General features: G+C 56.5%; 1 protein-coding gene across 1 annotated transcript in view; it reads right to left on the reverse strand.

Moving 5' to 3' along the window:
* Positions 1-543: 543 nt before the first annotated feature.
* LOC132208263 (ras and Rab interactor 2-like) overlaps positions 544-25,181 on the reverse strand; it is a 42,665-nt gene continuing 18,027 nt past the window's right edge. The window contains exons 3-10 of the mRNA XM_059643928.1: positions 24,219-24,339; positions 22,445-22,517; positions 18,965-19,056; positions 12,155-13,204; positions 11,276-11,581; positions 9,052-9,183; positions 5,308-5,471; positions 544-1,554 (exon numbers count right to left, since the gene is read on the reverse strand). Coding sequence (XP_059499911.1) covers positions 1,201-1,554; positions 5,308-5,471; positions 9,052-9,183; positions 11,276-11,581; positions 12,155-13,204; positions 18,965-19,056; positions 22,445-22,517; positions 24,219-24,339 — 2,292 coding nt within the window. The 3' untranslated portion in view covers positions 544-1,200. The remainder of the gene's footprint in view (positions 1,555-5,307; positions 5,472-9,051; positions 9,184-11,275; positions 11,582-12,154; positions 13,205-18,964; positions 19,057-22,444; positions 22,518-24,218; positions 24,340-25,181) is intronic.

Here is a 25,181-nt window from a genome sequence, read left to right on the forward strand (position 1 = left end):
TCAAAGGAGGCAGAAAAATGCAGGCAGGAGTTTGTTTGAGACCAGCTCTTGATGTATTGATAAAATAAATCTTAGATATAACATATATTACCTGGTGTACATAGAGAGGCACCCCCCCCCCCCCCCCACCAACGCTCCGACTTGCAGTTGTCACACAGAGGGCCCAACGGGGTCAGAATTACACGCGGTCAGCGTTATCTTGGACTTTAAGCAAGATGCAGCCCTGCATCAGGCCGTTCTCTCCCTCAGATTCTGTTTCTCTCCCCTCTCCTCACCAACATAACTCACTCAGAGGTTACTGCTGCAGGGGGGAACGGTCCACCCACCCACACACACACACTCACACACACTCACACACACACACACACACGTACACACACACACACACACGTACACACACTCACGTACACACACACACCCATGTACACACTCACACTCACACACACGTACACTCTCACACACACACGTACACACACACTCACACACACACGTACACACTCACACACACACACATACACACACACACACACACGTACACACTCACTCACACACATACACACACACACACACACGTACACACTCACTCACACACATACACACTCACTCACACACACACACACCCACGTACACACTCACACACACTCTCACACACACACACCCACGTACACACTCACACTCGCACACACACACGTACATGCTCACACACACACACTCACACTCACACACACGTACACACACACTCACACACACACACGTATACACACACACAGTCTCTCACACACACACACACCCACGTACACACACACACACACATACACGCTCACACACACACACACACACGTTCACACACTCTCTCTCTCACACACACACGTTCACACACACACACACACACACGTTCACACACTCTCTCTCACACACACACACGTTCACACACACACACTCACCCACTCACTCACACTCACACACACTCACCCACTCACACACACACACACACTCTCACACTCACACACACACATACACACACACATACTCACACACACACACTCGCGCTCACACACACACACACACACTCACACACACTCTCATACACACAGACACACTCACTCGCTCACACACACACACACACACACACAGACACAGAGGGGCCTCCTGTGAGTTCGGGCCTACCCGTTGCCCTGGAGACCAGCAGGCCCAGCCTGTTCAGGCCTGGTGCTGCTCCTCGGGCCCGAGCTCTCCCCCCAGGTCGATGGCGTTGTCCCGGACGAGCTTGGCGCCGGCAGGCCCCCTGGTCCTCCCCGGGCCTGCAGCCTTGTAGACAAAGTGGTAGTGGCCCCCCTGTAGGCCGGCCTTGAGCTGCTGCGGGCGAGAGTCGGGGGCCAGCAGGCTCCAGGCTTTGTCCACCACCAGGAAGAGCCTGTGCTCGGCGGGAGCCTGGACCTTGAACTTGAGGGCGCAGAGCCGGCACACCTCCTCTGCCGTCTCACACGGCCTCACCACCAGCGTCTTGGCTGTGCAACCGTTGCCCAGGTCGTGGTAGGCCACGCGCAGGAAGTTCTGAGGAGAAAAGCTGGATTTAGACTAGGAGCCATCACCACAGCGAGCCGGGCTCCCCAAAGGCCAGCCACCATCAATAAAGCATGGGGGGGGGGGGGGGGGGTGGGATGGCAAAGGCCTGGGGGTATTCACCCTCACTTATCGGTCCAGAGAGAGAGAGAGAGAGCCAGTGTGTGTGTGCCTATCCTGGTAGGCATGAGGTGATGGACTCTGGAAGACATTAAGAAGACCAGGGAGTACTCAGTGAACGGCAGGGCATGAGGAAGCTCAGAGGAACAGAGGGATCTTGGGAGGCTTGTCCATGGAGCCCTGAGAGCAGCAGGACATCAATAGAAGGACCTTAGAAGGCCACACGGGACCTTAGCTTTATCAGCCGTGGCGTTGGTTTAAAAAGAAGGGCTGAGGTTATGTCCGAGCTGCTCAGAGCCTCGGTGAGGCTGGAGGACTGTGCGCGGTGCCCGTCTCCGCATTGCAGCAGGGAAGTGACAGCACTGGACGGGATTCTCCAGGATAAATAAAAAACCCAAAAGAGCTGCGGATGCTGTAAGCCAGGAACAGAAAGGAAAGTCGCTGGAAAAGCTCGGCAGGTCTGGCCACGCCTGTGAAGGGGGAGAAACAGAGTTAACGCCGGGTGACCCTTCCTGGGACATGGAGCACTTCAGCGATGAAGGTCTTTTCCCCCAGGGTGGGGGGAGTCCAAAACGAGAGGGGCATTGGGTTAAGGTGGGGTGGGGGGAAAAGGACATGTGGGTGGTGCGTGTATGGAATGAGCTGCCAGAGGAAGTGGTGGGGGCTGGTACAGTTACAGCATTTAAAAGGAATCTGGATGGGGACATGGATAGGAAGGGGTTAGAGGGATATGGACCAAATGCTGGGAAATGGGACTGGGATTAATTTAGGATATTGGGTCAGCATGGACAGGTTGGGCCGAAGGGCCTGTTTCCGTGCTGTATATCTCTGTGTCTATAAGGGGCTGAGTAGGTTGGGACTTTGCTGACCCAAGCGCAGGAAGCTGAGGGGTGACCTTATAGACACTTATAAAATTGTAAGGGATACACAGAAGGTGAATGGTGAGGGTCTCCTCCCCAGGGGTGGGGGGAGTTCAAAACAATCAGCGATATTTTTGAGGTGAGAGGAGAGAGATTTAAATAGGGTTTGAGGGGCAAATGTTTTACACTGAGGGTGGTTCATGTGTAGAATGAACGGCAGAGGAAGGGATGGGTGTGGGCACACTTACAGCATTTAAAGGACATTCGGATCAGTACATGGATAGGGAAATGTTTGGAGGGATATGGGCCAGGAGCGGGCAGATGGGAGTAGCTTTGTTTGGGATTACGGTCAGCACGGGCTGGATGGGCCGAAGGCTCTGTTTCTGCGCTGTGTGACTCTATGACTCAAGTGAGGCTCAAGGCATATTCACTGGATCAGAGAAGGCTGGTGGGGGGGTAGGGGGTTATAAGATTGTGAGGGGCATGGACAGGGTCGGTAGCAAGCAGCTGTCCCCCTCAGATGAGGGCTCAATAACAAGGGGTTGGGTTCATTTTAAGCTGAAAGCCGGGAGAATTTGTGGAAAAACATTTTTACACCCAGATGACAGTGGGGGAGGGGGCTGAGCTTAATGAGGGTATCTGAAGGTGGGGGGGGAAACCTCACAGCCTGGCATGAGATAATGTTCAAGGCTCTGGGCCTAGTGCGGGAAAGTTGGCCCCTTGGAGGTCGGAGTATATCCTGGGCAGTGCAGGCTGGACGGGCCGAAGGGTCTCCTCTGTATAGTAGGATTCTATGATCCTGGTTCCAATCCCCGCCACGGCAGGTGATCTCAATCGGCCATTGTCGATTGTTGGGGAAAAGCCCATTCAATCCAGTGATGTCCTTCCCTGGTCTGGCACTACACGTGACTCCAGACCCAACGCAACATGACTTACTCTACATCGTCACCCTGGGGACTGGGGTATATGCTGGCCTAGCTGGTGAACCTCACATCCCAAGAGTGAATTGAAAAGAAGAACATCAGGAGTGGGATGGAATACCCCCCACTTGCCCCTGGGTATCGGCACCATGTCCACAGACATCCCACTGCGCACCCCTCCCCCCCACCCACCCACCGACGCTCAGTCGCAGCAGTGTGTACCATCTACAAGGTGCTCTGCAGAAACTCACCAAAGACCCTCAGGCAGCACCTTCCAAACCCACCACCCACTTCCATCCAGAAGGACAAGGGGCAGCAGGTACATGAGAACACCACCCTCCGAGCACATTCCCCTCCGAGCCCCTCACCATCCCGACTTGGGAGTATAGATGGGAGAGGCTGGGGCTGCTATCCCTGGGGACAAGAGGCTGAGAGGTTTTCAGACTTGTCAGAGAGCCTGGGAGAGAGGAAGCGGAGAGGGAACGGGTTCTCGCTGATAAAAGAGCGTGTGAAATGAAGCAAGGCCGACGTCAGAAACAAAAGCCTCATGGACAAGTCAGCGTGGACCTCATTAGAGGAAGGGGCGTTTAACCTGAGGGTCACCGCAGCTCGTGGTGAGGGGGGAGAGTGACCTCAGGTGACGGAGAGAGTTGGGCCCAGGCAGTTGGCACAAAACAAACGGGAAACGAGAGTCTAACGATGACCGAGAATCCATTACCGACTGTCGGAAAAACCCCAACCTGGCTCACTAATGTTCCTTTGGGAAGGAACCTGCCATCCTTACCTGGTCTGGGCCTACACGTGACTCCAGTCCCACAGCAATGCCGCGGCCTCTTTACTGCCCTCTGGGGCAATTAGGGGTGGGCAATAAACGCCGGCCTGACCAGCGACCCCCTCATGAATTAAACAAAAACCTTTCAGCCAACTGAACTAATTGAGTCTGCTCCAATGGGAGCACTGAAGGAGGGGGTATGAAGGTCCAACTGGGGCATTAGAGAGGGGCAATTGGGGAATTACAGAGGGGGCAACTGGGGCATTAGAGAGGGGGCAACTGGGGCATTAGAGGGGACAACTGGGGCATTAGAGGGGACAACTGGGGCATTAGAGGGGGCAATTGCAGAATTACAGAGAGGGCAATTGGGGAATTACAGAGGGGGCAACTGGGGAATTAAAGAGAGGGCAATTGGGGCATTAGAGAGGGGCAACTGGGGAATTAGAGAGGGGGCAACTGGAGAATTACAGAGAGGGCAATTGGGGCATTACAGAGGGGGCAACTGGGGCATTAGAGGGGCCAATTGGGGAATTAGAGGGGGCAACTGGGGCATTAGAGGGGGCAACTGGGGCATTAGAGCGCAGCAATTGAGGCAACAGAGAGGGGCAATTGGGAAATTAGAGAGGGGGCAATTGGGGAATTCAAGAGGGGCAATTTGGGCATTAGCAAGGGGTAATTGGGGCATTAGAGCACAGCAATTGAGGCAAGAGAGGGACAATTGAGGCATTAGCGAGGGACAATTGGGGAATTACAGAGCAGCAATTGGGGCATTAGGGAGGGGCAACTGGGGCATCAGAGAGGGGTATTGGATGGGTATCTGGATGTGCAGGGATATGGGGAATTGGGCCGGCAGGCGTAGACAACACTCAGTCGAAGGGACAGTATCGGCGCGTCGGGCCGGCCTCCCTCTTTCCCCGCCCGGGGCGATTCTGCGAACATTTTGGGCGCCCCCTTAAGCCGCGGCTGGCTCTCAGAGGGGCACTGGAGGTGTGGCCCTACACCGTCCGGTCTGCAGGGGGCACGCGCACCCCTCCCTGCCCGCCCTCCACCGTGAGCGACTGGGTATACTGACCTGGAAGTCGCCGATCGATGGCATTGGCTCATTGGTTCTTCGTCGCCTGTGCCACTGCTTGAGAGAATGCCGGATCTCCTGGCTGATGCCACCCGTAGCCCGGTGGGCGTGGAAGTTCTGAAGCTCGAACACGCTGGCGTACACACTGGTGAGGTAGTAACCACCTGCAACAGGGGGGAAGCGGCTCAGAAAGGACGTGGAGAAATCGCACCTCCCCCCACCGTTGTACAAAGGACGTCAATTAAACTGGAGAGATTTACCGGGAACGTCGGACGGTTTGAGACATAAGGGAAAAGTGGGGACCGTTTTCCACTGTAGTGTCGGAGAGGGAGAGGCAACCTGAGAGAAGTTTGCAAAATCATGAGGGGTACAGATAGAGTGAATGGCGGGTGTTTTTACCCCCTGCGGGGGGGTATTTCACGACTGCAGGGCACATCTTTTGGAGGAAGGAGGTTTAAAAATGTCGCGAAAGGCTAATTTATTTCGCACAGAGGCTGCGTCGCGCGTGGAATGTAATTCCCGAGGAAGCGGTGGCCGCACGTATAATGTTTCAGAGACACGTGGGTAAGTTCGTGAGCGGGGGAAAGGTTTGGAGCGAGGCGGGCCAGGAGCAACCGGGTGGGACCAGCTTAGTTTGGGATCACGTTCAGCATGGACTGGATGGGCCGAAGAGTCCGCTCCCGTGCAGTGTGTCTCCCCCACAAGACCTAATGCTTTGGAGATAATGGGAACTGCAGATGCTGGAGATTCCAAGATAATAAAATGTGAGGCTGGATGAACACAGCAGGCCAAGCAGCATCTCAGGAGCACAAAAGCTGACGTTTCGGGCCTAGACCCTTCATCAGAGAGGATGATGAAGGGTCTAGGCCCGAAACGTCAGCTTGTGTGCTCCTGAGATGCTGCTTGGCCTGCTGTGTTCATCCAGCCTCACATTTTATAGACCTAATGCTTTGGATCTGTCTTCACTAGGGAAGGCACAAGCAATCTCCCAGATGCAGTAGTGGCTGAAGGACCTAGGCTAATGGATGAACTGAAGGGAATTTATATCAGGCAGGAAATGGTGTTGGATAGACTGTTGGGTCTGAAGGCCAATGAGTCCCCGGGACCTGATGGTCTGCATCCCAGGGTACTTAAGGAGGTGGCTCTAGAAATTGTGGACGCATTGGTAATTATTTTCCAAGGTTCTATAGATTCAGGATCAGTTCCTGTGGATTGGAGGGTGGCAAATGTTGTCCCACTTTTCAAGAAAGGAGGGAGAGAGAAAGCAGGGAATTACAGACCGGTTAGCCTGACGTCGTCAGTGGTGGGAAAGATGCTGGAGTCAATTATAAAAGATGGAATTACGACTCATTTGGATAGCAGCAACAGGATAGGTCAGAGTCAGCATGGATTTACGAAGGGGAAATCGTGCTTGACTAATCTTCTGGAATTTTTTGAGGATGTATCTATGAAGATGGATAAGGGAGAGCCAGTGGATGTAATGTACCTGGATTTTCAGAAAGCCTTTGGTAAAGTCCCGCATAGGAGATTAGTGAACAAAATTAGGGCACATGATATTGGGGGCAAAATACTGAGTTGGATTGAAAATTGAGTGGCTGACAGGAAGCAAAGAGTAGTGATAAACGGGTCCCTTTCGGAATGGCAGGCAGTGACCAGTGGGGTACCACAAGGTTCGGTGCTGGGACCGCAGCTGTTTACGATATATATTAACGATATAGACAAAGGCATTAACAGTAATATTAACAAATTTGCTGATGACACAAAGCTGGGTGGCAGTGTGAAACGTGAGGAGGATGTTATGAGAATACAGGGTGACTTGGACAGGCTCGGTGAGTGGACAGATGCATGGCAGATGCAGTTTAATGTGGATAAATGTGTGCTTATCCACTTTGGTGGCAAGAACAGGAAGGCAGATTACTATCTCAATGGAGTCAAGTTAGGTAAAGGGGAAGCACAACGAGATCTAGGTGTTCTTGTACATCAGTCAGTGAAAGCAAGCATGCAGGTACAGCAGGCAGTGAAGAAGGCTAATGGCACGCAGGCCTTCATAACAAGAGGAATTGAGTATAGGAGCAAAGAGGTCCTTCTGCAGCTGTACAGGGCCCTGATGAGACCGCACCTGGAGTATTGTGTGCAGTTTTGGTCTCCAAATTTGAGGAAGGACATTCTTGCTCTTGAGGGAGTGCAGCGTAGGTTCACAAGGTCAATTCCCGGAATGGCGGGACTATCATATGTTGAAAGATTGGAGCGACTGGGCTTGTATACTCTTGAGTTTAGAAGGATGAGAGGGGATCTGATTGAGACGTATAAGATTATTAAGGGATTGGACACTGTGGAGGCATGAAGCATGTTTCCGCTGATGGGGGAGTCCAGAACCAGAGGACACAGTTTAAAAATAAGGGGTAGGCCATTTAGAACAGAGTTGAGGAGAAACGTCTTCACCCAGAGAGTGGTGGATATATGGAATGCTCTGCCCCAGAAGGCAGTGGAGGCCAACTGTCTCTGGATGCTTTCAAGAAAGAGATGGATAGAGCTCTTAAAGATAGTGGAATCAAGGGTTATGGGGTTAAAGCAGAAACAGGATACTGATTATGGGGATGAGGCAGCCACAGGATACTGATTGTGGATGATCAGCCATGATCATAATGAATGGTGGTGCTGGCTCAAAGGGCTGAATGGCCTACTCCTGCACCAATTGTCTTATTGTCTGTAAACCGAGGCACCGTGGACCTCAGTGAGTGTCGGCCGCGGGAAGCAAAGCCCAGAGGTGACGTTCCGAGCGCCGTAGCCCACCTTCAGATCCGGATTCAACCAGAACCCTGCCACCACAACACACCCCGACACCACCCCCCCAACACACCCCGGCTAATTCCCGAGGGGTTTCCCCGGAGCCCCACACTTTGGGAAAGGTGGCGAGAGCCTGGGAGAGAACGCGGAGGGAGATTCACTGGAGCCAGCCCAGGGAGGAGTGAGTGCGGAGAGAGGCCGGGATCGATCCCCTCGGAGAGGGGAATGGTTCGGTGGGTGGGGGGGAGCGGGCGCTGTTGGACGGAGTCACGGTGAGGGACAAACTGGCCGCGGCTGCAGGAGGAGGGTCGGTCTCCCGAGGGACACGGATTGTCGGGAATTGGGAATAGATCCCGAGGGGAGGGGGGGTGGGAGGTGAGGAGTGAGTTGCTGTGGTCTGTCTGGAAGGGTTGGGGTTGCGGGGGTCGGGGGGGGCAGATTCACCAGGGACTTTCCGAAGGAGAGGGGCATCAGGGAGGGAGACACACGGAGAGAGGGGGAGGATGGGATAAACCCCGGGCCCTGCTCCAGCCTGCCCCACAGGAACAGGAGGCCGTTTCCCCCCCCCTCCTCCAGCCTGCCCCACAGGAACAGGAGGCCGTTCCCCCCCCCCTCCTCCAGCCTGCCCCACAGGAACAGGAGGCCGTTCCCCCCCACTGCTCCAGCCTGCCCCACAGGAACAGGAGGCCGTTCCCCCCCCCCTCCTCCAGCCTGCCCCACAGGAACAGGAGGCCGTTCCCCCTCCCCTCCTCCAGCCTGTCCCACAGGAACAGGAGGCCAGTCAGCCCCCCTCCTCCAGCCTGTCCCACAGGAACAGGAGGCCATTCAGCCCCCTCCTCCAGCCTGCCCACAGTAACGGGAGGCCATTCGGCCCCGTCCTCGAGGCTGTCCCACAGGAACAGGAGGAGGCCTGTGGTAGGGCTAGTATTCACGCGCGCGACGCCTGCAGGTCCCTACCTTCCCCAGTCAGCTCGGCCTGGTCCAGCAGCTCCATCATGTACTCGGCCTCGAGGGACAGCTCGGGCAGGTCACACGCAGCGATGGTGTAGGACAGAGTCGGCAGGAACTCGTCAGCTCCATAGTGTAGGCCTGGGCCCAGCAACACAGGCAGTTACCCGCCGGCCCGGCTCCCTTTACAGGCAGTTACCCGCCGGCCCGGCTCCCTGTACCGCTACACCGCCCACCCGGCTCCCTGGACCGCTACACCGCCGGCCCCGACTCCCTGTACCGCTACACCACCCGCCTGGCTCCCTGTACCGCTGCACCACCCGCCCGGCTCCCTGTACCACTACACCGCCAGCCTGGCTCCCTGTACCACTACACCGCCCACCCGGCTCCCTGTACCGCTACACCGCCGGCCCTGACTCCCTGTACCGCTACACCACCCGCCCGGCTCCCTGTACCGCTACACCACCCGCCCGGCTCTCTGTACCACTACACCGCCAGCCTGGCTTCCTGTACCGCTACACCGCTCGCCCGGCTCCCTGTACTGCCACACCACCGGCCCCGACATCCTGTACTGCCACACCGCCAGCTCGGCTCCCTCTACAGGCAGTTACCCGCCGGCCCGGCTCCCTGTACCACTACACCGCCGGCCCCGACCTCCTCTACAGGCAGTTACCCGCCAGCCCGGCTCCCTGTACCGCTCCACCACCGGCCCCGACTCCCTGTACTGGCTACCCTGCCGGCCCCGTCTCACTCTACCCGCTACAACGCTGGCCCCGACTCTCTCGACCGGCTACCCCACCAGCCCCGACTACCTCTACCAGCCACACTGCCGGCCCTGACTCCCTGTGCCAGTTACCCCGTCGGCCCCAACTCCCTGTACCGGCTACCCCACCGGCCCCGACTCCCTGTACTGGCTACCCCGCCGGCCCCGTCTCACTCTTCCCCTTGTAGCGGGTGTTAGCAGGAATCCCTCTCCCTGCTACACCGCCGGCCCCGACTCCCTCTACCCACTAAACCCTGCCCCAACTCCCTCTGCACCACCATCCCCCCCAACTCCCTCTCCCTGCTACATCCCCCTAACTCCCTCTGCACCACCACTCCCCGCCAACTCCTACTCCCTGCTACCCGCCCAACTCCCTCTGCACTGCCACTCCCTGCTACCCACCCAACTCCCTCTCCCTGCTACCCCTCCCAACACCCCATGCACTGCCACTCACACCCAACTCCCTCCGCACTGGGCCGGGGAAGGGGAGGGGCATAACTGAGGAGGCAGCACAATGTAACCATCGGTTATAATCACCACACACCTACCCATCATTATCTACACAGTGTAGAGGGAGCTTTACTCTGTATCTAACCCTGTGCTGTCCCTGTCCCTGGGAGTGTTTGATGGGGGCGACAGTGTAGAGGGAGCTTTACTCTGTATCTAACCCTGTGCTGTCCCTGTCCCTGGGAGTGTTTGATGGGGGCGACAGTGTAGAGGGAGCTTTACTCTGTATCTAACCCTGTGCTGTCCCTGTCCCTGGGAGTGTTTGATGGGGGCGACAGTGTAGAGGGAGCTTTACTCTGTATCTAACCCTGTGCTGTCCCTGTCCCTGGGAGTGTTTGATGGGAGAGTGTAGAGGGAGATTTACTCTGTATCTAACCCCATGCTGTCCCTGTCCTGGGAATGTTTGATGGGGGGGACAGTGTAGAGGGAGCTTTACTCTGCAGCTAACCCCATGCTGTCCCTATCCCTGGGAGTGTTTGATGGGGGGGACAGTGTAGAGGAAGCTTTACTCTGCATCTAACCCCGTGCTGTCCCTGTCCCTGGGAGTGTTTGATGGGGGGGACAGTGTAGAGGGAGCTTTATTCTGTATCTAACCCCGTGCTGTCCCTGTCCCTGGGAGTGTTTGATGGGGGGGACAGTGTAGAGGAAGCTTTACTCTGCATCTAACCCCGTGCTGTCCCTGTCCCTGGGAGTGTTTGATGGGGGGGACAGTGTAGAGGGAGCTTTATTCTGTATCTAACCCCGTGCTGTCCCTGTCCCTGGGAGTGTTTGATGGCAGGGACAGTGTAGAGGAAGCTTTACTCTGTATCTAACCCCCATGCTGTCCCTGTCCTGGGAGTGTTTGATGGCGGGGACAGTGTAGAGGGAGCTTTACTCTGCAGCTCACCCCGTGCTGTCCCTGTCCCTGGGGCGTGTGTGATGGCGGGGAGGGGGGGTTGGAGACAGTGTAAAGGGAGTTAGTACCTTCTGCTGCTTTGACCCGATCACAGATAAGTTTCATGGCCTGCAGGAGGAGGTGGACTTTCTTGACGGGGGAGTACGTCTTCTGCAGGAGAGTAAACTTGTGTTTGATCTTCTCGAGGGCTCCAGGGTCAGAGATGCTGCAGCGTAGGCCCAGGGCCTGTGGTCCCCCAAGCCTCACCAGTCGCATGTTTTCCCTGAGCTGTTGAAGGGAACCATCGGCAGTGTGGACCTCCCTCAGGCGAGCATCAATCCAACCTTTCAGCGGTTTCAGGATGATCTTGTGCATGGCCACCTCCAGGAGGCGATCTGCAAGGAATCCACCGCGCACATGGTCAGCTCAAACTGAAGGGGGGTGGGGGGGGCGGCGTGGAGCGCGAAGGCTCTGCTCCAATCAACCTCGCTGTCCCCAGCTTTCCCACCCTGGCCCTCGTTGTAGCCCTTTGGCTGCAGGAACCCTCACCCGCGCCCCAGTTCCCTCCAAACCGGGCCATTCTGGCTCTCTGCCGCCTGCTCCCCCCGACGTTCTGCGAATTTCCACACTCTACTACCCCACCCTCCTCAACCCAACCTCACCCCGGACCCAACCGCCTACCGCCACTCCCTGGATCGCTGACCCATACCCCCTCCCTATCTCTGTCACCCCCTCCGGCACCTACACCCCCTCCCTATCTCTGTCTCACCCTCCAGCCCCTACACCCCCTCCCTATCTCTGTCACCCACTCCATCCCCTACACCCCTCCCTATCTCTGTCACCTCCTCCAGCCCCTACACCCCCTCCCTATCTCTGTCACCCCCTCCCTATCTCTGTAACCCCCTCCGGCCCCTAGCTGTGCGTTCCCCCCGCACCCCCCCCCCCCCCCCCGCCGCCTGGGTTCTTACCCCTCTCGCCCTCCTCCAGCACGTTGTCCAGCGATGGGTCGAGTTCAGCACCGTGGCTCAGGAAGCTCCTGGTGTGTGTCATGAAGTTTCGGATGTTCTGGAGGAGCTGGGCGCTGCCCCGGGGGTCCGTGCCCGCGTCCTGAAGGCTGCCCACGAAGCCCTGGACCAGGGTCCCCACCGACGTGCCCCCGTCCTTTGCTTGCTCCTGTGCCCAATGCACCAGCCTCCTCTCGGGGCCTGCGAAGGAGCTCAGAACCTTCCGGAGCGGCTTCCGGACATCCCACCGGACGCTCCGAGACCTGCCCAGGGTCCGGGGATTCTCAGGGGCCGGCTCAGTCTGGGGCTCGCCCCCGCCAGCGCTCTCCGCTCCGCCCTCCTTCTCCCCACCCGCCACCCCCCTCTCCTCCTCCTCCTCCTCCTCCAGGCTGCTGAGCGAGTGAGTGTCCATGTCCCCGATCTGGGGGGGGTCCCCACCCTCCAGGAGCTCCAGGCCCTCCGAGGAATTGCTGTCGCTCAGCCGCTGCCCCCCCTCGGCCTCCCCCTCCCCCTCCTCCTGGGGGGGCCTGGCTGGGAGGGGCACCCGGTACCCCCCCTCGGAAGAGGTGCCCCGGGTCTTCAGCCTCTTTTTGAGGCGGGGGGGAGGGATGGGGGTGCGTGGGCGTTGGTAGGCCCCCTCGGGTTCGGGCAAGGGGGGGTGCCCCGGGCTGGCCCCGCCCTCGCTCTCCCCCTCCCCCTCCTGGCAGGGGACAGGGGGAGGGGGCTCAGAGGGGGGCGAGAGGGTGCCCGAGTTCTCCGTCGAGACCCGCACCTTGATGCTGCCCTTGAAGAGCCCCCTCCTGCCCTTACACCTGCTCTCGAAGAGGGGGTTGACGAAGCTGAGGGCCCCGCTCTGGGTGGCGTTCCCCACCTCCCCCGGGCACCTCGTCCTGAGGGGTCCTTGGAGCAGCAGCAGGACCGGCGACTCAGGAGGGCCCGTCTCCTGGGGGGACCCATCACCGCACTCCTCCACCTCAGGGGGCTCCCGCACGTTGAGGGACGACGTCCAGAACTCTGCATTTGATGGGGGGGGGGGTGGGGGGGGCGGGGTGTCATTGGGAGACAGAAGAGAGGTGCAAAGAACACAGTCAGAGTGCGCGTGCATGACTGAGGGCTCCACCCCATGCCACCAGGACCCTTTGCAAGAACGCCAAATCGCTGAGACTAAGAGAAACAAACAACATTTAGGCTGCATGCAGGCACAGCGCTGATCAGCCAGAGAAAATGCACCAGCTCCTGACGATTGACAGTTAACCACCAACAAGCCATTGCCCTGAGAAATGAACCAGCAAATGGATGCCCCCTGCTTTATGGGGGGGTGTAACAGGCATAGAGTGTGCCCATATTCTTTCTATCTGCAAAGTACATACAGCAGCACATCACAGGAATAGGCCCTTCGGCCCATCATGTTGTGCCAAACATGACACCAAATGAAATGAATCCTTTCTGCCTGCCCTTGGTCCATAACCCTTCATTTCTTGCATATTCATGTGCTTATCTAAAAGTCCCTTAAACGACCCAATTGTATCTGCCCCCACCATCCCCTGGCAGTGCCTTCCAGACTCCTACCACTCTCTGCGTAAAAAACTTGTCCCTCACATCGCCTTTGAACATTCCCCCCTCACCTTAATGTATGCCCCCCCCAAGTATTAGCCATTTCAACTCTGACCATCAACCCTATCCATGAATCTCAGGATTTTATAGACTTCTTTCCAGTCTTTCTTCCGACTCTACTGCTCCAGAGAAAACACCCTGAGTTTTCCAGCCACTCCTCATAGCTCACACCCTCTAATCTGGGCAGTATCCGGGTAAACCCCTTCTGCACCCTCCCTAAAACCCCCACGTCCTTCCTGAGATGTGGCGACCTGAACTGAACACAATACTCTAAGCATAGCCTGACCAAAGTCTCATAAAGCTGCAACGTGACACCCTGACCCTTGTTCTCAGTTCCGCGACCGATAAAGGCTGACATCCCATATGCCTGCTTTGCCAGCCGATCTGCTGTGTGGCTGCTCTCAGGGAGCTCTGGACTTAAACCCCTCGATCCCTCTGCACATCGACGCTGTTCAATGTCCTGCCACTAACTGTATACTTTTCCTTAACAAGTGATCTCCCAAAGCGCAGCACCTCACACTGACCCGGATTAAACCCCATATCCGCAGCTGATCTGTATCCTGCTGTATCCTTTCACAACCTCCTGCACTGTCCCTGATCTTTGGAAATGGCTCTGTGATGGACATTGTGTTGAGGAGCCTCTGTATATGTGTCTGTGTGTGCGCGCGCATGTGTGTGTGAGCGTATGAGTGTGAGCGTGTGTGTGCGCACGTGTGTTAGTGTGTGTGTGTGTTAGTGTGTGTGTATGTGTGTGTACGTGTGTGTGTGTGTGTGTGTGTGTGTGTGTGTGTGTGTGTGTGTGTGTGTGTGTGTACTAGGTAGTGTAGACGTGCAGAGAGATCTCAGTGTCCATGTACACAGATCCTTGAAAGTTGCCACCCAGGTTGACAGGGCTGTTAAGAAGGCATTCAGTGTTTTAGCTTTTATTAATAGAGGGATCAAGTTCCGGAACCAAGAGGTTATGGTGAAGCTGTACAAAACTCTGGTGCGGCCGCACTTGGAGTATTGTGTACAATTCTGGTCACCGCATTATAAGAAGGATGTGGAAGCTTTGGAAAGGGTGTAGAGGAGATTTACTAGGATGTTGCCTGGTGTGGAGGGAAGGTCTTACGAGGAAAGGCTGAGGGACTTGAGGCTGTTTTCGTTAGAGAGAAGAAGGTTGAGAGGTGACTTAATAGAAACATATAAAATAATCAGAGGGTTAGATAGGGTGGATAGGGAGAGCCTTTTTCCTAGGATGTTGACGGCGAGCACGAGGGGGCATAGCTTTAAATTGAGGGGTGAAAGATATAGGACAGATGTCAGAGGTAGTTTCTTTACTCAGAGAGTAGTAAGGGAATGGAAGGCTTTGCCTGCAACGGTAGTAGATTCGCCAACTTTGGGTACATTTAAGTCGTCATTGGATAAGCATATGGACGCACATGGAATAGTGTAGGTTAGATGGGCTTCAGATCGGTATGACAGGTCGGCACAACATCGAGGGCCGAAGGGCCTGTACTGTGCTGTAATGTTCTATGTTCTATGTGTGTACGTGTGTGTGTGTGTGTGTGTGTGTGTGTATGTATGTGTGTGTGTGTGTGTGTACGTGTGTGTGTGTGTGTGTGTGTGTGTGTGCATGTGTGTGTGTACGTGTGTGTACATGCATGTGTGTGTGCATACGTGTGTGTGTACACATGTGTGTGTGTACACGTGTGTGTGTGTGTGTACACATGTGTGTGTGTGTGTGTGTGTGTGTGTGTGTACACGTGTGTGTGTGTGTGTGTGTGTGTACACGTGTGTGTGTGTGTGTACACGTGTGTGTGTGTGTGTACACATGTGTGTGTGTGTGTGTGTGTGTGTGTGTACACGTGTGTGTGTGTGTGTACACATGTGTGTGTGTGTGTGTGTGTGTGTGTGTGTGTGTGTGTACACGTGTGTGTGTGTGTGTGTACACATGTGTGTGTGTGTGTGTGTGTGTGTGTGTGTGTGTGTACACGTGTGTGTGTGTGGGTACCGGAATCTGCAAACATTAAAGCCCAGGCTGTTTCAGGAGGGCATAAGAACCTTTGTGCAGGGTCACAGCAGGAGGTGCCAGGAGCATGGCACTCGGAGGATTATCCCTGTGGAGAGCTGGCACATGCTGAGTGGGCCGAATGGTCTCCATCTGTCACAGCTCAATCACAGCAAATGGGCAATACTGACCAATCACGGTTGGCTGCAGGCTGTCACATGACAACAACCCCGGCCTACCCCACACCAATGATCTAAAACCCTGCCCACCATTGGTCACCTGACAAGGTATCAGCCAATTGTAGAAGGAGCTCAGTCTTTACCAACCCCACACACCCGCGCACATAGACGCAGCCACGTACACACACACGTGTACACACACACACAATCACATGCACACGCACACACACACACAATCACATGCACACGCACACACACAATCACATGCACACGCACACAAGGACACACACACGGACACACACACACTCTCACACATACACACGGACACAGACTCTCACACAGACACACACACACACGGACACACACAGACACACACACACACAGACTCACACACACAGACTCACACGGACTCACACACACACAGACTCACACACACACAGACACACACAGACTCACACACACAGACTCACACGGACTCACACACACACACACGGACACACACAGACTCACACACACACAGACTCACACACACAGACTCACACACACACAATCACACACAGACTCACACACACACGGACACACACAGACTCACACGGACTCACACACACACAATCACACACAGACTCACACACACACGGACACACACAGACTCACACGGACTCACACACACACAATCACACACAGACTCACGCACACACGGACACACACAGACTCACACACACAGACTCACACACACACGGACACACACAGACTCACACGGACTCACACACACACAATCACACACAGACTCACACACACAGACTCACACGGACTCACACACACACAATCACACACAGACTCACGCACACACGGACACACACAGACTCACACACACACGGACACACACAGACTCACACGGACTCACACACACACAATCACACACAGACTCACACACACAGACTCACACGGACTCACACACACACAATCACACACAGACTCACGCACACACGGACACACACAGACTCACACACACACAGACTCACACACACAGACTCACACGGACTCACACACACACAGACTCACACACACACGGACACACACAGACTCACACACACACAGACTCACACACACAGACTCACACACACACAATCACACACAGACTCACACACACACGGACACACACAGACTCACACGGACTCACACACACACAATCACACACAGACTCACACACACACGGACACACACAGACTCACACGGACTCACACACACACAATCACACACAGACTCACGCACACACGGACACACACAGACTCACACACACACGGACACACACAGACTCACACGGACTCACACACACACAATCACACACAGACTCACACACACAGACTCACACGGACTCACACACACACAATCACACACAGACTCACGCACACACGGACACACACAGACTCACACACACACGGACACACACAGACTCACACGGACTCACACACACACAATCACACACAGACTCACACACACAGACTCACACGGACTCACACACACACAATCACACACAGACTCACGCACACACGGACACACACAGACTCACACACACACGGACACACACACACAGACTCACACACACACAATCACACACAGACTCACACACACACGGACACACACAGACTCACACGGACTCACACACACACAATCACACACAGACTCACACACACACGGACACACACAGACTCACACGGACTCACACACACACAATCACACACAGACTCACGCACACACGGACACACACAGACTCACACACACAGACTCACACACACACGGACACACACAGACTCACACACACACAATCACACACAGACTCACACGGACTCACACACACACAATCACACACAGACTCACGCACACACGGACACACACAGACTCACACACACACGGACACACACAGACTCACACGGACTCACACACACACAATCACACACAGACTCACACACACAGACTCACACGGACTCACACACACACAATCACACACAGACTCACGCACACACGGACACACACAGACTCACACACACACAGACTCACACACACAGACTCACACGGACTCACACACACACAGACTCACACACACACGGACACACACAGACTCACACACACACAGACTCACACACACAGACTCACACACACACAATCACACACAGACTCACACACACACGGACACACACAGACTCACACGGACTCACACACACACAATCACACACAGACTCACACACACACGGACACACACAGACTCACACGGACTCACACACACACAATCACACACAGACTCACGCACACACGGACACACACAGACTCACACACACACGGACACACACAGACTCACACGGACTCACACACACACAATCACACACAGACTCACACACACAGACTCACACGGACTCACACACACACAATCACACACAGACTCACGCACACACGGACACACACAGACTCACACACACACGGACACACACAGACTCACACGGACTCACACACACACAATCACACACAGACTCACACACACAGACTCACACGGACTCACACACACACAATCACACACAGACTCACGCACACACGGACACACACAGACTCACACACACACGGACACACACAGACTCACACGGACTCACACACACACAATCACACACAGACTCACACACACAGACTCACACGGACTCACACACACACAATCACACACAGACTCACACACACAGACTCACACACACACGGACACACACACGGACACACACAGACTCACACGGACTCACACACACACAATCACACACAGACTCACACACACAGACTCACACACACAGACTCACACACACAGACTCACACGGACTCACACGGACTCACACACACACAGACTCACACACACAGACTCACACACACAGACTCACACACACAGACTCACACGGACTCACACACACAGACTCACACACACACACACACACACACAGACGGACACACATTACTCACCGACACCCAGATGTGAGATGGTTTTCAGGATTTTGTGGGATCGAGCCGAGGCGATGGCGAGTGGGAGCTTCAGGGGGAAGGGGAGGATGTCCCTGTCACAGAGAGAGCAGCAATTGGTCCACCCCACCCCAACATCCTCCTGATCCCCAGGGCTGTGTACCCCCACCCACAAACCCCCCCACCCACAGACCCCCCCACCCACAACACCACACCCACAACACCCCACCCACAAACCCCCACCCACAACACCACACCCACAACCCCCCACCCACAACACCCCACCCACAAACCCCGACCCACAACACCACACCCACACCCCCCCACCCACAACACCACACCCACACCCCCCCACCCACAACACCACACCCACAACCCCCCACCCACAACACCCCCACCCCTAACCCCACCCGCAGCACCTCCACCCACCCCCACCCCTAACCCCACCCGCAGCACCCCCACCCACCCCCACCCCTAACCCCACCCACAGCACCGCCACCCCTAACCCCACCCGCAGCACCCCCACCCCTAACCCCACCCACTGCAATACCCACCCACTCACCCTACCCCTAACCCCATTCCCAACCCCCCCCCAACTTCCCACCCCCAACCCCCCCATCCTTTCCCCAAAGTTCCCAAACCCCGAGCCCCTACCACAACACCCCACCCTAAACCCACACTCCAACACCAAACCCCACCCCAAATCCCCCACCTCAAACCCCCTCGACCCCAAACCCCCCAGCCCATACCAAACCTGACACCAAACCCCCGGCCCATACCAAACCTGACCCCAAACCCCCCGGCCCATACCAAACCTGACACCAAACCCCCGGCCCATACCAAACCTGACACCAAACCCCCGGCCCATACCAAACCTGACACCAAACCCCCCGGCCCATACCAAACCTGACACCAAACCCCCGGCCCATACCAAACCTGACACCAAACCCCCCGGCCCATACCAAACCTGACACCAAACCCCCGGCCCATACCAAACCTGACACCAAACCCCCAGCCCATACCAAACCTGACACCAAACCCCCCGGCCCATACCAAACCTGACACCAAACCCCCCGGCCCATACCAAACCTGACACCAAACCCCCCGGCCCATACCAAACCTGACACCAAACCCCCCGGCCCATACCAAACCTGACACCAAACCCCCAGGCCCAGACCTAGACCCGAACCCAAAACCACAGGCACGTACTCAGACCTGAGCCCCAATCCCACCCACTTACCCAGACCCAACCCCAAACCCCGGCCCCGTTACCCAGTCCCAACCCCAAACCCCGGCCCCGTTACCCAGACCCAACCCCAAACCCCGGCCCCGTTACCCAAGCCCAACCCCAAACCCCGGCCCCGTAACCCGGACCCGACCCCGTTACCCAGACCCAACCCCAAACCCCGGCCCCGTTACCCAGACCCAACCCCAAACCCCGGCCCCGTTACCCAGACCCAACCCCAAACCCCGGCCCCGTTACCCAGACCCAACCCCAAACCCCGGCCCCGTTACCCAGACCCAACCCCAAACTCCGGCCCCGTTACCCAGACCCAACCCCAAACCCCGGCCCCGTTACCCAGACCCAACCCCAAACCCCGGCCCCGTTTCCCAGACCCAACTCCCCAACCCCGACCCCGTTACCCAGACCCAACCCCCAAACCCCGACCCCATTACCCAGACCCAACCCCAAACCCCGGCCCCGTTACCCAGACCCATCCCCAAACCCCGGCCCCGTTACCCAGACCCAACCCCAAACCCCGGCCCCGTTACCCAGACCCAACCCCCAAACCCCGACCCCGTTACCCAGACCCAGCCCCCAAACCCCGACCCCGTTACCCAGACCCAACCCCCAAACCCAGCCCCAACCCCAAACCCCGGCCCCATTACCCAGACCCAACCCCGACCCCATTACCCAGACCCAACCCCAAACGCCAACCCCGTTACCCAGATCCAACCCCAAACCTCGACCCCGTTACCCAGACCCAACCCCAAACACTGACCCCGTTATCCAGACCCAACCCCCAAACCCAGCCCACTTACCCAGTCCCAACCCCAAACCCCGGCCCCGTTACCCAGACCCGACCCTGTTACCCAGACCCAACCCCAAACCCCAACCCCGTTACCCAGACCCAACCCCAAACCCCGGCCCCGTTACCCAGACCCAACCCCGACCCCATTACCCAGACCCAACCCCAAACGCCAACCCCTAAACCCAGACCCAACCCCGTTACCCAGACTCAACCCCAAACCTCGACCCCGTTATCCAGACCCAACCCCTAAACCCAGCCCACTTACCCAGTCCCAACCCCAAACCCCGGCCCCATTACCCAGACCCAACCCCAAACGTCGACCCCGTTACCCAGACCCAACCCCCAAACCCAGCCCACTTACCCAGTACCAACCCCAAACCCCGGCCCCGTTACCCAGACCCAACCCCGACCCCATTACCCAGACCCAACCCCAAATGCCAACCCCGTTACCCAGACCCAACCCCAAACCTCGACCCCGTTACCCAGACCCAACCCCAAACACTGACCCCGTTATCCAGACCCAACCCCCAAACCCAGCCCACTTACCCAGTCCCAACCCCAAACCCCAGCCCCGTTACCCAGTCCCAACCCCAAACCCCGGCCCCGTTACCCAGACCCGACCCCGTTACCCAGACCCAACCCCGACCCCATTCCCCAGACCCAACCCCGTTACCCAGACCCAACCCCGTTACCCAGACCCAACCCCAAACCTCGACCCCGTTATCCAGATCCAACCCCCAAACCCAGCCCACTTACCCAGTCCCAACCCCAAACCCCGGCCCCATTACCCAGACCCAACCCCAAACCTCAACCCCATTACCCAGACTCAACCCCCAAACCCCGGCCCCGTTACCCAGACCCAACCCCAAACCCCGGCCCCGTTACCCAGACCCAACCCCAAACCCAGCCCACTTATCCAGACCCAACCCCCAAACCCAGCCCACTTACCCAGTCTCAACCCCAAACCCCGGCCCCGTTACCCAGACCCAACCCCCAAACCCAGCCCACTTACCCAGACCCAACCCCAAACCCCGGCCCCGTTACCCAGACCCAACCCCAAACCCAGACCCCGTTACCCAGACCTGAACTCCAACACCCACCCCCTTACCCAGACGCAAACCCCCAACCCCACCCACTCACCTCGACCGAACCCCCACCCCCTTACTCAGACCTGACCCCCACCTGTGCTCCTGTCCTACCCAATCCCCAGCTCCGTTTACCGTCTCACTGACAACCTATAGCCCTACCCCAGCCACAACCAAATACCCCGACCGTCCATGACCCTAGATGTGCCCCCCACCCATAGATCTAAACACCCATAATGCCCTGCCCCACCCAAGCCATGTCTGCAACATCACCCCTCCAATGCCAGCACTCGAACGGGGTGTGGGTGTGGGTCAGGGGGGTGGGGAACTCTCCCCTTGCCTGGTGTTCAGTGCCCAGGCCTGACCTGCTCACGCAGTAGAAGGAGATGAGGTGGAAGAGGTCCCCAAACGTCATTCCAGAACCTTCCAGGGAGAACGCTAGAAACCCAGAGAATGTTGTCAGTGCAGTCATGTCCAATAACCACCCCCAACCCCCAAACGCTCAACATTATCCCACCCCCAGCCACTCACACCAAAACCCACCCCTGTGGCACACCACACACCCCCCCCAACACCCAACACGCTGAACTGACTGACCACCCCCACCCCTTCCTTGACAGCATGGCCATGGTCACCCTCAGCCCCAATGCTGAGTCACCCCGATGGGCCACAGCAGTAAAACAATGCCCTTAGTTCGCAGGATGTGGGCATCATGGCCTCGGCCCAGCATTTATCGCCCCGTCCCTAATTGCCCCCTTGAGAAGGTGGGATTGAGCTGCCTCCTTGAACCGCTGCAGTCCCTGTGCTGTGGGGTGACCCACAAAGCCCCTTAGGGGGGGAATTCCAGGGATTCTGACCCAGAGACACTGAAGGAACGGGGATATATTCCCAAGTCGGGATGGTGAGGGGCTCGGAGGGGAATGTGCAGGGGGTGCTGTTCCCATGAACCTGCTGCCCCTTGTCCTTCTGGATGGAAGTGGGTCGTGGGTTTGGAAGGTGCTGCCTGAGGGTCTTTGGTGAGTTTCTGCAGAGCACCTTGTAGATGGTACACACTGCTGCGACTGAGCGTCGGTGGGTGGGGGGGGAGTGGGATGTTTGTGGATGTGGTGCCGATCGAGCGGGGGCTGCTTTGTCCTGGATGGTGTCGAGCTTCTTGAGTGTTGTTGGGGCTGCCCCCATCCAGGGGCAAGTGGGGGGTATTCCATCCCACTCCTGACTTGTGCCTTGTAGGTGGTGGGACAGGCTTTGGGGGGGAGTCAGGAGGGGAGTTACTCGCTGCAGGATCCCAGCCCCTGACCTGCTCCTGTAGTCCCTGTGTTTATGTGGTGAGTCCAGTTGAGTTTCTGGTCAATGATAACCCCCAGGATGTTGCTAGTGGGGGATTCGGTGATGGGAACACCATTGAATATCAAGGGAGAAAGGTTTTTCTTTTTGTTGGAAATCGTTATTGCCTGGTATTTGTGCGTTGCAAATGTTACTTGTCAGCCCGAGCCTGCGCATTGTCCAGATCTTATTTGTCCGTGTTTGAACCGAGGCTGTGATGAGGTCAGGAGCTGAGTGGCCCTGGCAGAACCCAAACTCAGCTCATAGAGTCATACAGCAAGGAAACTGGCCCTTCAGCACCAGCTGTCCATGCTGACCCAGGTATCCTAAAGTAATCTCATCCCATCTGCCAGCATTTGGCCCATGTCCCTCTAAGCCCTTCCTATCCATGTCCCCATCCAGGTGCCTTTTAAATGCTGTAACTGTACCAGCCCCCACCACTTCCTCTGGCAGCTCATTCCACACACGCACCACCCTCTGTGTGAAAAAGTTACCCCTCAGGTCCCTTTTACATCCTCCCCCTCTCACCTTAAACCTGTCCCCCTCTAGTTTTGGACCCCCCCCCCGACCCTGGGGGGAAAAGACCTTGTCTATTCACCCTATCCACGCCCCTCATGATTTTATAAACCTCTGTAAGGTCCCCCCATCAGCCCCCGACGCTCCAGGGAAAATAGCCCCAGACCATTCAGCCCCTCCCTGTAGCTCAAACCCTCCAGTCTCAGTTAAATATCCCAGGCCCTGGCAAGGAACAATAAAGAACATGGCGAGGGCACACCGGAAGGTTCTAGAACAGCTGGCCAGCCCAGCGCGACTCACTGGTGTTGCTGGGCTCCTCGTTGATGATGAAGTCATGGACAAAGGAGGGATCGCAGTTGTCAGAGAGTCGCACCGATAGCAGTTTCTTCTGCGATGTGGCCGATTGGCGAACCAGAAAGATCTGAGGCGAGACAAACACACGCTCGTGAGGGGCCGAACTCAACCAAAGGGCCGGGGGAGGGTGGTGGGGGCGCTGCGGTAGGGAGGAGGATTGTCCGAGGATACAGCAAGATGTAGATCAGTGAAAGGCAGGGTCAGAAAAATGGCAGGTGAAGTTTAATCCGGACCTATGTGAGGCGATGCATTTTGGAAGGTCACATACCAGGAGAAACTACACAGTGAATGGGAGAACTGTTTGGAGCATTGATATGCAGAGGGATCTGGTTGTGCAGGTCCATAGATCACTCATGGTGGCAGCGCAGGGAGAAAAGGCAGTGAAGAAGCCCTAAGGCGTGCTTGCCTTCACTGGAAGGGGCATTCGGTACAAAGATAGACAAGTTATGCTGCAGTGTTATCGAACACTAATTGGAATACTGCGTACAGTCCTGTACACCACACTACCAGAAGGATGTGGATGCTTTGGAGAGGATACAGAAAGGGTTTGTCAGGATGCTGCCTGGTTTTGGGGGCTGGGGGGAGTTTAGCTCTGAATAAAGGCTGGATAGACTGGGTTTGTTTTCACTGGAACACAGGAGGTTGTGGGGTGATCTAATAGAAGTTTAGAAGCTTGTGAACAGTATGGATAGAATGGAAAGTGAGACATTTTCCCAGGGTGGAGGGGTCAATGACTAGAGAACACAGGTTGAAAGGGTAGGAGGAAGTTTAAAAGACATGCGCAAGGCAGCTTTTTCACACAAAGGGCGGTGACGGCCTGGAACATGCTGCCAGAGCAGGCGGGGGGGAAGCCGACACACTAGCAGCATTGAGGACGCACCTGGACAAATACATGAACAGGAAGGGAGT

The sequence above is a fragment of the Stegostoma tigrinum genome, unplaced genomic scaffold, assembly GCF_030684315.1.
Source record: "Stegostoma tigrinum isolate sSteTig4 unplaced genomic scaffold, sSteTig4.hap1 scaffold_339, whole genome shotgun sequence".
NCBI classification, from domain to species: Eukaryota; Metazoa; Chordata; class Chondrichthyes; order Orectolobiformes; family Stegostomatidae; genus Stegostoma; species Stegostoma tigrinum.